We start from the raw sequence: 15,420 nt of genomic DNA, 5'->3' as shown, positions 1-15,420 counted from the left end.
AGAACTTGCTGCTCCCCTAGCCAAGCTGTTCCAGTACAATTACAACATTGGCATCTACCCGACAATGTGGAAAATTGCTCAGGTATGTCCTGTACACAAAATGCAGGGCATATCCAACCATCAGTCTATTATTGATCATCCGTAAAGTGATGGAAGGTATCATCAACTGTGCTATCAAGCAGGACCTGCTCAGCAATAACCTGCTCAGTGATGCTCTATTTGGGTGCCGCCAGGGCCATTCAGCTCCTGACCTCAATACAGCCATGGTACAAACATGGACAAAAGAGCTGAATTCCAGAGGCAAGGTAAGAGTGACATCTCATGATATTAAACATAGAATGTAGAACATTACTGTGCAGTCCAGGCCCTTTGGCCCTCAATGTTGTGCCAAACCAATCTGAAGCCCATCTAACCTACACTATTCCATTTTCATCATTATGTTTATCAAATGACCATTTAAATGCCCTTAACGTTGGAGAGTCTACTACTGTTGCAGGCAGGGCATTCAATGCTCTTAATACTCTCTGAGTAAAGAAACTAACTCTGATATCTGTCCTATATCTATCACCTCTCAACTTAAAGCTATGTCCCCTCATGCTAGCCATTAACTTCCGAGGAAAAAGGTTCTCATTGTCCACCCTATCTAACCCTCTGATTATCTTAGATGTCTCAATTAAGTCACCTCTCAACCTTCTTCTCTCTAATGAAAAGAGCCTCAAGTCCTTCAGTCTTTCCTCATAAGACCTTCCCTCCATACCAGACAACATCCCAGTAAATTGCCTCTGAACCCTTTCCAAAGCTTCCACTTCCTCCTATAATGTAGTGACCAGAACTGTATGCAATACTCCAAGCGGGGCAGCACCAGAGATTTGTACAGCTGCAGCATGACCTCATGGCTCATCCCTCTACCAATAAAAGCTAACACGCTGTTTGCCTTCTCAACAACCCTATCAACCTGGAACTTTCAGGATCTTTGTACATTGACGCTGAGATTTCTTTGCTCATCTACACTGCCAAGAATCTTACCATTAGCCCAGTACTCTTTATTCCTGTTGATTCTTCCAAAGTGAATCACCTCATACTTTTCCACATTAAACTCCATCTGCCATCTCTCAGCCCAGCTCTGCAGCTTATCTATGTCCTTCTGTAACCTTCAACAGCTTTTGGCATTGTCCACAACTCCACCGACCTTAGTGTCATCCACAAATTTGCTAACCCATTCTTCAAAGATATAAAAGAGACCTAAAGAACAACTGTTTCACTCAGAGGGTGGTATGTGTATGGAATGAGCTGCCAGAGGAAATAATGGAGGCTGGTACAATTTTAACATTTAAAAGGCATTTGGATGGGTATATGAATAGGAAGGGTTTGGAGGGATGTGGGCCAGGTGCTGACAGGTGGGACTAGATTGGGTTGGAATATCTGGTCGGCATGGACGAGTTGGACCAAAGGGTCTGTTTCCATGCTGTACATCTCTATGACTCTATGAGTCTCCTAGGGCATTAATAAAAATGACAAACAGCAGTGGACCCAAAACAGATCCTTGTGATTCACCACTAGTAACTGAACTCCAGGATGAACATTTCCCATCAACCACCACCATCTGTCTTCTTTCAGCCAATTTCTGATCCAAACTGCTAAATCACCCTCAACCCTATGCCTCCGTATTTTGTGCAATAGCCTTCTGTGGGGTACCTTATCAAATGCCTTACATTGATACCACATTAACCACTTTACCCTTATGTACCTGTTTGGTCACCTTCTCAAAGAACTCAATAAGATTTGTGAAGCATGACCAACCCTTCACAAAGCTAAGTTGACTATCCCTAATCAACGTATTCTTTTCTAGATGATTATAAATCTTATCCCTTATAACCTTTTCCAACACTTTACCCACAACTGAAGTAAGGCTCACTGGTCTATAATTACCAGGGTTGTCTACTCCCCTTCTTGAACAAGGGTACAACATTTGCTATCTTCCAGTCTTCTGGCGCTATTCCTGTAGACAATGATGACATAAAGATCAAAACCAAAGGCTCTGTAATCTCCTCCCTGGCTTCCCAGCGTATCCTAGGATAAAACCCATCTGGCCCAAGGGACTTACCTATTTTCACACATCCCAGAATTGCTAACACCTCTTCTTTGTGAACCTCAATCCTGTCTAGTCTAGTAGCTTGTATCTTAGTATTATTCTGGACAACATTGTCTTTTTTCAGTGTGAATACCGACAAAAAAAAAATCATTTAGCACTTCCTCTATCTCCTCAGATTCCACACAACTTCCCACTACTGTCTTTGATTGGCATAATCTTTTTCTAGTCATTCTTTTATTCCTGATGTACCTACAGAAAGCTTTAGGGTTTGCCTTGATCCTATCTGCCAATGACTTCTCATGTCCCCTCCTGACTCTTCTTAGTTCTCTTTTTAGATCTTTCCTGGATACCTTGTAACTCTCAAGCACCCTAACTGAGCTTTCATGTCTCATCTTAACATAAGCCTGCTTCTTCCTCTTGACAAGAGATTCAACATCCTTAGTAAACCACAGCTCCCTCACTCAACCACTTCCTCCCTGCCTGACAGATACATACCTGTCATTAAGGTCACATATTAATGTCACATTTGACTGAATGTAGCATTGGAGCCTTAGTAAAACTGGAATCAATGGGAATTAAGGGGCAAATTCTCTGCTGGTTGGAATCATACTTGGAAAATAGAAAGATGGTTGTGGTTTTTGGATGTCAGTCACCTTTGCTGCAGGACATTTTTGCAGGAGTTCCTCAGGGTAGTGTACTAGGCAGAATCATCTTCAGCTGCTTCATCAATAACCTTCCCTCCATCATAAGGTCAGAAGTGGGGATGTTTGCCGATTATTATACATAATGTTCAGTACCATTTGTCACCCCTCAGATACTGGAGTAGCCCATGTGTAAATGCAACAGGATCGGAACAATATCCAGGGTTGAGCAGACCAGTTGCAAATAACATTTGCACCACAAAATTGCCAGGAAACAACCAACTCCAATAACAGACAATCTAAACACCATCCCTTGACATTCAATGGTGTCACCATTACTGAATCTCCCATTATCAAAATCCTGGATGTTACCATTGATCAGAAACTCAACTGGACTCACCACATAAGCACTGTGGCTACAAGACCAGGTCAGAGGCTAGGAATACTGTATTGTGTAACTCACTTCCTGACTCCCTAAAGCGTGTCCACTACCTACAGTGCACAAGTCAGGAGTGTGATAGAATACACCCCATTTGCCTGGATGAGTGCAGCTCCAACAGCACTCAAGAAGCTTAACACTCTCCAGGACAAAGCAGCTCGCTTGATTGGCACCACATCCACAAGCATCCACTTCATCCATCATTAATGCTCAGTAGCAACATTGTGCACTATTTATAAGGTGCACTGTAGAAATTCGCCGAAATTCCTCATACAGTACCTTCCAAACCCATAACCACTTTCATTTAGAAGGACAAGGGCAGCAGATACATGGGAACACCACCACCTTCACGTTTCATTCAAGCAACTCACCATCCTGGTTTGAAAATGTGTTGCCAGGTCACAGTCCTGAACTTCCTTCCTCACAGACATTTTGGGTCGAGTGACAGCACAGGACAGCAGTGGTTCAAGAAGGCAGCTTACCACCACCTTCTCAAGGACAACTGGCTACTGACAACAAATGCTGACCAGCCAGTGATGCCCATGTTCCACAAGCGAATTTAAAAAAAACAATGAGCATGATCTGAGTCACTTAAAATGAAAGTGCACATTTACCAACAACTCATACCTCCAAAGTTTGGTAGAAGATTTGTAGCTCGGGTGCTCGTTGTTGTGGTTCTGTTCGCCGAGCTGGGAATTTGTCTTGCAAACGTTTTGTCCCCTGTCTAGGTGATATCCTCAGTGCTTGGGAGCCTCCTGTGAAGCGCTTCTGTGCTGTTTCCTCCGGCATTTATAGTGGCCTGTCTCTGCCGCTTCCGGTTGTCAGTTCGAGCTGTCCGCTGTAGTGGCCGGTATATTGGGTCCAGGTCGATGTGTTTGTTGATAGAGTCTGTGGATGAGTGCCATGCCTCTAGGAATTCCCTGGCTGTTCTCTGTTTGGCTTGCCCTATCATGGTAGTGTTGTCCCAGTCGAATTCATGTTGCTTGTCGTCTGTGTGTGAGGCTACTAAGGATAGCTGGTCGTGTCGTTTTGTGGCTAGTTGGTGTTCGTGTATACGGATCGTTAACTGTCTTCCTGTTTGTCCGATGTAGTGTTTTCTACAGTCCTTGCATGGGATTTTGTACACTACATTAGTAGTGTACCTCCCACTGTATCCACGTGGCCACAAATCAAAAATAAAAGTGACCACAAAATAAGCATTTGAAGCCAAAGTTAGATTGAAAAAGAGGATTGGGAATGCTGTTATCTTCAAAAGTTTCAGCCTTGCCACAGCATGGCTACAACGATGGCTATTCCAATAATAGCTAATAAGAATTCTTCCCTAAGCGAGTTAGGACTTGTAACCATACGTGTCCTCGACAGTTCACTCTTGTTGTCTCCGTTTCGAGGTTACTTTAACCTGCAAGAGAGAGTCAGTAAGTGGTGTGATATGGTTCAATGACTAGCATTATGTGTAGATTGAGAGATCAGGATGTGAGGTTTGTAGTCGGGTATGTGGGAATAAGCTGAAAATGTGTTGCTGGAAAAGCACAGCAGGTCAGGCAGCATCCAAGGAGCAGGAGAATCGACGTTTCGGGCATGAGCCCTTCTTCAGGAATGAGGAAAGTGTCCAGCAGGCTAAGATAAAAGGTAGGGAGGAGGGACTTGGGGGAGGGGCGTTGGAAATGCGATAGGTGTAAGGAGATCAAGGTGAGGGTGATAGGCCGGAGTGGGGGTGGGGGCGGAGAGGTCAGGAAGAAGATTGCAGGTTAGGAAGTCGGTGCTGAGTTCAAGGGATTTGACTGAGACAAGGTGGGGGGAGGGGAAATGAGGAAACTGGAGAAATCTGAGTTCATCCCTTGTGGTTGGAGGGTTCCTAGGCGGAAGATGAGGCGCTCTTCCTCCAACCGTGAATTGAGTGAATTGAGCAATGGTTGTAGTTAGGGTGCAGTTGGTTGGACATGGAATTTAAAGATGCATTCATTCACCATGACCACTTGTGTCAAGGTTTTGAACCTCTTTCTGGTTTGCATCTGAGATCCTTCGAGCTTGGTCCTTGGTATTAACCGCCATGACCACCTGCTCCCACTACCTACAAGCTTCTAAATTAAGAGCAGGTGTAGGCCATTCAGCCCCTCAAGTCTGCTACTTAACAAGAGTCTGACTGATCTGATTATGTGCACGCTCCACATTCTGATCTGCGCTCAATAACTTTTGACTACCATGTTAGTCAAGAATCTTTGTATCTCTGCCTTAAAAATATTCAATCATCCTGCCTCCACTGTTCTTTGAAGAAGAGAGGTCTAAAGACTCTCAACCTTCCTCTTCATCTCTGTCTTACACAAGTGCCCTGTGATTTTTAAACTATTTCCCTCCCACAAAAAGAGGCAATCTTTCAGCATTCATCCTGCCAAGTCCACTTCGGATCTGTCTGATTCAATACGGTAGTTTCTGATTGTTCTAAACAGCAATGGATTCAGGCCTAAACTGTCCATGATTTCCTTGTGAGATACAATTCAAGGAACAGCTGGATGAGCTTCCTTTGGACTGTTTCTTACATATTTATATCCTTTCTTAACTAAGGAAACCAACCTGTACATAGTACTTCAGATGTGGTCTCAGCAACATGCTGCAACTGTAACAGAACATTTCTCCTTTTATGTTCTATTCCCTTTGCAATAAATGACACCATTCCTTTTGCCATGTTAATGACTTTGTGTACCTACATGTTAATTTTTTTTGTGGTTCATGTACCAGGAAACCCAGGTCCCTCTATTCTTTCTGCCAATGTGGATAAGGTCACATGTTCCACATTATATTGCAACTGCCATATTTTTGTTCACTCACAACGTATCTATATTCAACACTTCCTCTAATTTTCTGCTTCTTGGACCTCTTGAGGTTCATATGCACAGCTTAGAGGCAATATTGATTATACCTTTTTGGAGACTTGTTATTGCGCTGCTGTGTCTCACTGTCAAGAAATATGCTCATGATATTATTGTATCATTACTGTATCAAAGCATGCAACCTGAGGTTTAAACATCTCATACTCCATCTTAGTATGGGATCACTTGAAGGATGACACTGTCCTGAATGTATGCCAAACTCCGTTGTAATATAATAGCCCAATGTGAGCCCAGGCACTTATGTGCCGGTGGATGTAATATTTTCACAGTTGACTGCAATAAATGTTTGTTGAATTCTTCAATATTGCAATATCCACATCAGTTTCATTTGCTACAATCTTCAGTATAAGTATTGACACATCAGGGAAAACACCATATTGGAGACAAACTCTTATAACTGTAATAGTTACTTTTCTTGAGCTACTTAATGGCCTAGATTTGGAGTTCAAAGACAGAATTTGTGGAATTTACACAAAATTTGGAAACATTGAGGATATTAACAAATTTCAAGAGAAAATAAATAGGTCAGTGGAATGGATATACGTAGGGCAAATTAAATTTAATTCAGTATCATGTGAAGTAATACATTTTGGTAAGAAGAATAATGAGACTAAATAGAAAATAAGCGATATTATTCTAGAGAAGGTGCAGGTACATAAGAAGCTGAGCATATGTGTACCTTTGCCACTAAAAAGGGCAGAACAGTTGGAGAAACTGGTTAGAAAACTCTACTTTATCCTGAATTTTAGTAATAGAAGCAAATTATGTGCAAAAGCAAGCAAGGGATATGCGGAGGAGAAAGGAGAGTGGTGTTGAAATCTGAAATGATCCATGATCGTATTGTGTGGTGACCAGGAGCAGCGGACCTTATTGTCTACTCCTGCTCCTGTTGTTTTTGTTCTTGTGATCTTGATATTTTGATGACATTTTATAAAGTGATGATACACCTTCAAATGAAGTATTATGACCAATTCAGAATTGTGACTAGGCAATGAGACATGGGTGTCTTTGGACACTGGTTGTTGAAAGTAAGCACGCAGGTTCAGATATGTTGGCCTTCATAAGGAGAGGATTTGAGTGCAGGAATAGGGATGTCTTGTTGCAGTTGTGCAGGGCTTACCACAGCTGGAGTACTGTGTGCAGTTTTGGTTCTTTATCTGAGGAAGGATGTTCTGGCAATGGAGGGAGTGCCACAAAGGTTTACCACACTGATTCCTGGGATTTCAGAACTGGTATATGAAAAGAGATTGGATTGTTTAGGACTCTATTCATTATAGTTTAGAAAAATGAGAGGGAATTTCACAGAAACTTAGAAAATTCTGATAGGATTAGAGAGAGTGAATGCAGTAAAGGATGTTCCCAATGTCTGGGAGCCCAGAATAAGGAGTCACAGACTAAGTAGATGGGATAGGTCTTTTCGGGCAGAGGTGGGAGAAATTTCTTCACCCAGAGAACAGTGAGCCTCTGGAATTCTCTGCAACAGAAAATGGTTGATCGCAAATTATTGAATGCTTTTGAGAAGGACTTAGATATAGTTCTTAGGGCTAAGGGGATCAAAGGGTCTCGGGAGAAATTAGGAATGGGGTTCTGAGTTGGATAATCAGCCATGAATGGATTGAATGGCTGTGCAAGCTCAGATAGCCTATTCTTGCTGCTATATTCTAAGTTTCTGTGTAATTCTGTGACTAATTTAGGAAGGATATGAAGGTTGGACACTCTGGAGGCAGGAAACATATTTCTGCTGATGGGTGAGTGCCGAACCAGAGGACACAGCTTAAAAATACGGGGTAGACCATTTAGGACAGAGATAAGGAGAAACTTCTTCACCCAGAGAGTGGTGGGTGTGTGGAATGCTCTGCCCCAGAGGGCAGTGGAGACCCAGAATCTGGATTCATTTAAGGAAGAGTTGGATAGAGCTCTCAAGGATAGTGGAATCAAGGGTTATGGAGATAAGGCAGGAACAGGATACTGATTAAGGATGATCAGCCATGATCATATTGAATGGTGGTGCAGGCTCGAAGGGCAGAATGGCCTACTCCTGCACCTATTGTCTATTGTCTATTGTTTTCGAGAAGATGATAGACATAGTTCCAAGGAAGGACTTCAGTTAAATGATGAAGCTGATAACATCATTGTTACTTTTAGAAAAGATTTCAGAAGGTATTCAACACCATGAGGAATCTAGATAATATAAATGGAGAGGAACACTTCCTGTTGGCGGAAGGGTTGAGAACTAGAATACACTAATTTAAGGTGATTGGCAAAAGAGCCAACCGCTGTATAAGGCAAAACATTTTTACCCAGAATGTGCTAAGGGTGTGGGCTATACTTTCTGAGGGTGCGGTGGATGCTGATTTTGATCGTGGCTTTCAAAAGGAAATTGAAGCAACATCTAAAAATAATTGTGGGGCTATTGGAAAGGGTGGGGCATGAAGATAGTTAAGCTGGTCTTGGAGTGAGGCAGAACAGACTTGACAGACTGAATGGTCTTTTCCTGTGCTGTAACTATTCTATGATTCAAAGGTTCATTCTCTGAATGTTTGGATCATAGGTGCCAGTAACGGTCAGAATCTGGTTTGCAAGCAGTGATCATGAGTCATCCGTCCTGCATTCTGTGCTACCTTCATTGGAAACAGATCATTAGGTTGCAGGCTGGGCATTTGGTAGCGGTGGCAAATGTCTGCCAGGTATGACTCAACTCCAGTCCGGAAATCATTGTAGATGCGGGGCTGATTTACAATGAGGGAATTAGAGACCTCATTAAGCAGACTAATGGTGTGTTCAGGCAACACTTGCACATTTGGATCTTTCTGGAAGATCACTGCAGTACATCTCTGACTGTATTTCCAGATTATTGGCAAAGTGCTGCATTGCATTGTTGTGACGAGATACTAATTTCAGCGCTACACTAGAGTTTTTTTTTCTTGGTTATTTTCTTATTCTTTGCTACGATGAGCAGTATCTGCAGCAGTTAATGTATAAGGGGGTGGAGCTTTCTTTGAGGATACTTGGATGACAAGAGTGGTAGCCCTTAAGTGACTCGTTCTTCAGGGTCAGCTACAGGCAGCAACATCTCAGCCTGCATCATTTCAGTCTCGTTTAGTTCGCTGTGTGGAATTAATAAAGGCACAATTGGAGTTAGTGCTTGGGGGGGGCAGGCATTTTTTCACCCTGGGAGAGGACTGCAGATGCCTCTCCTATGGTATAAAGGTCATTCTCTTGAGAGTTAATAGTTCTGTGCAAGAATAGAGTGGTACTATGGAAGTCCCTGTCAACACTGGACTCCAAAGCCAAGGTACCAGGTGACCTTCCATTCTCCTTCAAACCATGCACTTATCCTGACTCATACATTTGCTATCATACCTTTATAATCATTGTTTTAAAATTCTTGAAGTTCAGACCAAACACTATTATGAGTACACCATCTGGTAGTTCAGGAAGCCCTTCAGCATCTTCTTAGTGTAACCAGGGATGGATAATCAATTTGGTTTTCCAAGTGTTGTTCACAAACTGAAAACAAATTTTAAGAAGATCAGAGAGGAAAATTTAAAGTTAAAATAAAATGATGCCCAATAACAGTCCAAATGACCAGAAATGTTGATAAAGATTTCAGCTAACTGAAGAAATTCTGCTACTTAATAATCCAACATCATTCCCAGTAAAGCTGTAAAAAATGTGCAGCCGATTTTTGATTTGATTTGATTTATTATTATTATTATTATTGTCACACAGATTATATTATACAAAGTGCATTAGGGTAATAGCACAGAACAAAGAATACATTGTTACAATTTTAAAGCTTTTTTTATTTTTCTTCCAACAATAATCTGAACATGAAGAATGAGACAATTTTTAAAGGATGGCCTACAAATTGCAGATTGCAAAATCTAGTCTAGCTGTTTAGCCTATCAGTGTTTTGTACTACTACTAATAGTACAAGTACTATTAAATAGGTCATTTACTTTTATTTATAGTACAGTCTTGTGGCCTTGGAACAGATACCTTTGTTGTTGACTGATCCTTGTCGTAACCACAGGCCTCATGGTAACCTGGTACATGCTGCTTTCGGTCGGGGAGTATTTTGAGCAAAAAATTACATTTCTGCAGTACTCATCCTCCAAAATGTCTTACCTAGACTGACTTACAGAACATTTCCATTTCCAGATTATTGGCTGTGTGCTGAATCATATTGCTGTACTGAGATACCAACTTTAGCATTACCCTGTTATCCCTGTTGCTCGATCATTTTCCTATTCTTTGCTCCGATGAGGAGCATCAGCAGCTGTTAAAGAATGGGGTGTGGCGGGGGTGCAGCTTCCTTTTAGGATACTTAGATGACTACAGTGGACAATCTCAAATGACTTGGTCAACTGACTATATTTATGTAGTCCTCCTTCTATGTCTTACCTTAGACTGACTTCCAGAAGACAGTAAAATCTGTTTAAATTTCAGTATTTTAGGATTAATAAAGAACAACAGTAACGTAAATGCAATAATCTAACTTCTTAATAGACCAGCATAATAAATTTGTTTTACATTTGTTTTTCCCTCTGTACTCAGGTTCCAGTCTCCCTCGAATAATAGGATGAAAGATTCCCCTGTGTGCTCACTGACAATCTTATTAAATTTGAGTTTGAGCATCTTTAGCCCAGTTACCAATGGTTTCATACCATTAACACAAAGCGACCTCTGGTGCGACATTGATGGAGATGGGTATTTAGTTATAGAAAATGGAAACAAACCTTGGCACAGGGGGACAGATTTTCGTACAGACTAAGGATCTTTGGAGAGAAAAGTGACTGGAGTTAACTCTGTGGTGACTATGTAAAAACTGGGGCATGTGAAAATTCAAAAATGTAGCCTGTTTAACAGCATTGATACAAATCATTCAGATGAGGGATAAATTTACACCAGAATATATGCACCAAGATTTTCTGCCAATGCACAAATAGACTTATTACAAAACACAAAGGAATGAGAGATTTCCTGAGCTATTGTGCACAGTCTGCAATGCAATCAACAGGAATGGGTTTGTTGTGCATTACATTCCTGTGCCAGTGTTTAAGGTTAATCAAACTAATGTACTTCATGCCTTCTGATGTTTTGCTCTGAACTCTCTCGCTATTCATTATACCCCCAATTTTATGTCACTCACAAATTTTGATATTGTGGCCTATAATTTCCACTAGCTCATTGTTCCTGAAGCATAGATGGAGCTTATGTATAGGGGACTTTGCTGAATCTCTGACATGGTAGACTCTGAAGGAATTCCCAAGAAATTGAAGATTCCGCTAGACAATTCCCCTAAACTTGGAACTCTCAGAAAGTATCCATTAAGTAAACAGTAGTTAGACTGTTAAAAGCCTAGTCCAACACCTATTAGACTGACATGCACCCACCAACTTACACCAAATGCTCCCAACTTACCTGGGATCTGACTTTAACAGCCACAATGTGAGACCCAGTCCTCTGCTGAACTACTGGACTCAACCTCACTTTTATGTGCTCTAGACCCGATTCCCACTTCACCTGCAATTGGGCTCAAACTCTGTGGGACACAACTCTCATACAACACACCCCTCCATCCATCTGTCCACCTCCAACTACCCTTAACCCTCCATCATCTCTCTGGCTCCCTTGCACCAGGTCACCTTACCTAGCCAACAGGCATTCTATCCTCACATGAACCTTTTGTACTTCCTGTTCCACAGTGACTGCTCAAGATGGCTGTTTGTGATTCTGAATCTCTAAGTTAGTGCTGCAGTTGACTGCTGAATTTACAGATCGAGAATTTCTTTCCCCTGACTGTTCTTCAGTACAATGGACCTGTCAGATTGGAACCATGATTGAGCTATGATCTGAAGGAGCCATGATCAAAATCTCTTGTCAGAAATTCTTACTCTTACATTGTGTAAAAAAGGAGAGTAGAAATCTGTGAGAAATTTTCACACCTTGGAACATCTGGCCCTAGACTTCCAATTCCTCAATTCAATAATATTAGATCTGGCACTGATACCTGTGGAACACATTATCCCAGCTTCTGCTAGGCTGAGGAATGACCTTTAATATTAGATCTGGCACTGATACCTGTGGAACACATTATCCCAGCTTCTGCTAGGCTGAGGAATGACCTTTAATCCCAAATATCCATTTTCTGTTTTATTGCCTGACAACTACATTTTCTTGATGCAAAATATGACCACAAATAAAATGTCATACGTACATCCTCACTACCTTTCTGACATTAACTTACCATCATTTATGTGACTTTTATAGAGTCATAGTCAGAGAGATGTACAGCATGGAAACAGACCCTTCGGTCCAAACCAAAATTACTATTTCTATTTGTGGTGTTCTTATATTGTTTCCTGAATAAAGAATTACCACTCTAATATGGATTGGTAAGTAATGTAGGTTCAGTTTACTTGAAAATCTCAAACAGTTTTGCTTAACAGACAAACTGATGCACTGCAGAAACTTGTCAAAGATCCTTAGGCAGCACCTTCCAGACCTAAGACCAATTCCAACTCAAAGGACAAAAGTAGAAGATACATGAGAACATCACCACAGCTTGCAAGTCAGTCATCACCCTGAGTGGAAATATATTGCCATTCCTTCAGTATTGCTGGGTCAAAATCCAGGAATTCCCTCTCTAATGGCATTGGGCCTCTACTTGCAGCAGTTCAAGAAGGCATATCGCCACCACCATCTTAAGGGCAAATAGGGATGGGCAATAAATACTGGCCCAGCCAGAAACACCCATGTTGCATGAGTGAGTTATAAAAAAAACTGATAACTTACAACTACAGAGAAATTTATGCATACAACCAATTTCTAACATGGTGCTGCTTAGACTTTGCATGGCTGCAGGTCATGAGGTGTCATTCTGTCTCTTGGCAGTTGGCATGCTCAGCTTTTAAAGCAATAACACATTCCCTTTTGTCCCCTAGAATTACATACACTAAGAGTGAAACTATGCAAAACTATTTACAGAGAAACAAGAATTGTAACATCTATGGTTTCAGAGCCCTAGAGCCCTAATGCACCTGTGATCTGACAATCCTTCTGGATTTTATGATGTTACAACCTTCCAGGCAAATGAACATCATGCTTGGATGTTCTCAACTCATGGATGTGCTGGAAACTTCCTTCTGATTCGCTGTTGGTTTTGGTTATGCTGGGTCTTCCACATCTCCATTATCTCAAAGTGTACCTTTAAATGTGTTCCATGCACAATTGGAGTACTATAGTTTGCTGAACTGACTCCTGTTTCTTCTCAATGTTGCTCCATGGAGAATGTTCAATGAACTCTTTTAAAGAAACCAGTCCAATTATTTCCATACAGCTTGCAACAAAGCCCTTCTTCGCAATCCTTCAAAACTTAAATCCTTAAGGCAATACTAAAACTGAAGCTTTTCATAACACCAGAAGATTGTAAGGCTACTCCATGTAGAGATTTAGCTGCTGTACTGCTTTTGCTTTGCTTAAAAAAAGTCCCTATTGCTCTTTTTGGCTCAAGCATTTTTGCTTTGTCTGAATTGTTTTTGTGCATGAAAATAACTCCTAAAGTTATTCTGATGCCACTGCAGCTTCCTGAGCTCAATTCAGAACTGACTCTTCACCTGCCTCCACCAATCTGGCCAGCTCACAAATCAGTTTCTTCGTGTTTAGCCAGCGCTGTTTGTGTAGTGATTTTTGTGACCCTGATACCCATTTGTAGTTGTAACTATAGCACTACTTTAAACCTTGTCTGAGGCTTTTTTCCATGGTTTTCAAGTTCCAATGCTGCCTGCATTTTTTCACGATATAACCTTGCTGATGATCATGTCATGTTTTTGTGTTCCTTAACACAGAATTGTCACTCTCTGACTGGAGTGGTAAGTAGAGTAGATTCAATTTACTTGAAATTCTCAAACAGGTTTATTTAACAGACAAACTGATAACCTGCATTTCCAGGGCAACATGATGTACACATCCTTCGGGTAGAATACTGCTGCAGTGAGTTCTCATAGCTGCTTGTCAGGTGGTCTCCTCCCAGTCCTTGACTCAGTTGCATGTTCAAGATATAAAGCAGTAACACAGCACTATTTATTTCATGAGATAGAAGCAACTTCATACTGTCATAAAATATTACTGCCTCGAAACTGCTACAATGATCTCTTGTGTGTACTTACTGATTCCTTCCACTGAGCTTTCTCCTTGAGACCAGTATGCAACACGTAACTTATAGTACAACAACAAGTGATGGATAGCCTTCCATGTGTAACGTATGAGCCTTTTGTGATCGAGGATAACAGTATCATGTCAACACATGCCTTGTGTTTTACTTGTAGTTCAATGCAGCATGATCTAGTGATTGAATAGAGAACATGTCACTGTCTTCTATTTATTTTTATCTTGTGCTGGCCTGAGGCAAATCACACAGTAACATTTTACTCTGAATTGCAGGATGATTGCAATGTTCTGGATGTTTTTATTAACATTTGCCATATCTGGAATGATGAATGGATGTAGTACCAAAGGTAAGATCTGTCCAGATTTACTATTCATTAATTCATAAATTGCATGTGAGTTATGTCAGGTATTACTCACATTGCTTGCTAAAGTATGTGTTTACTTCAGTCCTTTTCTTTAGCTTTTGTAGATTATGACTTTAAAAATTCCAAGTTCTATGTTTTGCAAAAAAAGTCTGAAAGTTTTGGTTTTAGTAATATAGGAATCTGAGTAGACTGCCTGTATTTGCTTCTACTCTTGCCCACCAAATCATAACCACAGAATCTCAGGTAATGGATCCTTTCCAATCCATGAACTGTACTACTATATCTATCAAGCATTTTGGTCCCCTTTTCTTCATCATCTACATCTTACCTCTTCATCTGAAGGCATGGGCTTGCTTCTACATATATACTGATAATATCTGATTTTTCCTCTTCACTACTTTCCATGGCCAATCTAGATTTCTCCAATTGTGTGTCAAACATCTAGTCTTGACTGAGTCACAGTTTCCTTCAGTTAAAGATTCAAAGAAGGCATTTTCAGCTTTGGTTACAAACTCTGTACCATTTCCACAGAATCCATTCCTTTCAATGGCAAGTATCTTCAGTTGAACAAATTTGTTTACAATGTCAGACTATGTTTGACCCTGAGCTGAACTTATGACTCCTATTTTTTTCATCAAGCAGAAAATCTTTCAATTTTGTAGACTTGCCTGCCTTCGACCCTATCTTTTTCTCATCTTTGTCACCTCACAATAAACTGCTCCAATACTACCTTCTTTTTTCCCACCTTTCATTGAGTCCAGCTCAACCTCAACTCTACTGCTCTTATCCTCTTCTACAGAAAATCCTGAGACTTTCTCCT

General features: G+C 41.0%; 1 protein-coding gene across 2 annotated transcripts in view; it reads left to right on the top strand.

Annotated features, from left to right (window-relative positions):
- Positions 1-15,420, top strand: part of LOC140481435 (interleukin-18 receptor 1-like) — a 95,093-nt gene that overhangs the window by 27,367 nt on the left and 52,306 nt on the right. Inside the window, exons 1-2 of one of the 2 annotated variants that reach the window (XM_072577604.1) lie at positions 268-305; positions 14,509-14,582. In XM_072577604.1, the coding sequence (XP_072433705.1) occupies positions 14,510-14,582 (73 nt within the window). In that variant the 5' untranslated portion in view covers positions 268-305; position 14,509. Of the gene's footprint in view, positions 1-267; positions 306-14,508; positions 14,583-15,420 lie in introns of those variants that run through there. The other variant, XM_072577603.1, reaches the window with a different exon arrangement.

This window comes from Chiloscyllium punctatum, chromosome 9 (assembly GCF_047496795.1).
Source record: "Chiloscyllium punctatum isolate Juve2018m chromosome 9, sChiPun1.3, whole genome shotgun sequence".
NCBI lineage: Eukaryota > Metazoa > Chordata > Chondrichthyes > Orectolobiformes > Hemiscylliidae > Chiloscyllium > Chiloscyllium punctatum.
This window is presented reverse-complemented; position numbering and strand designations above follow the sequence as displayed.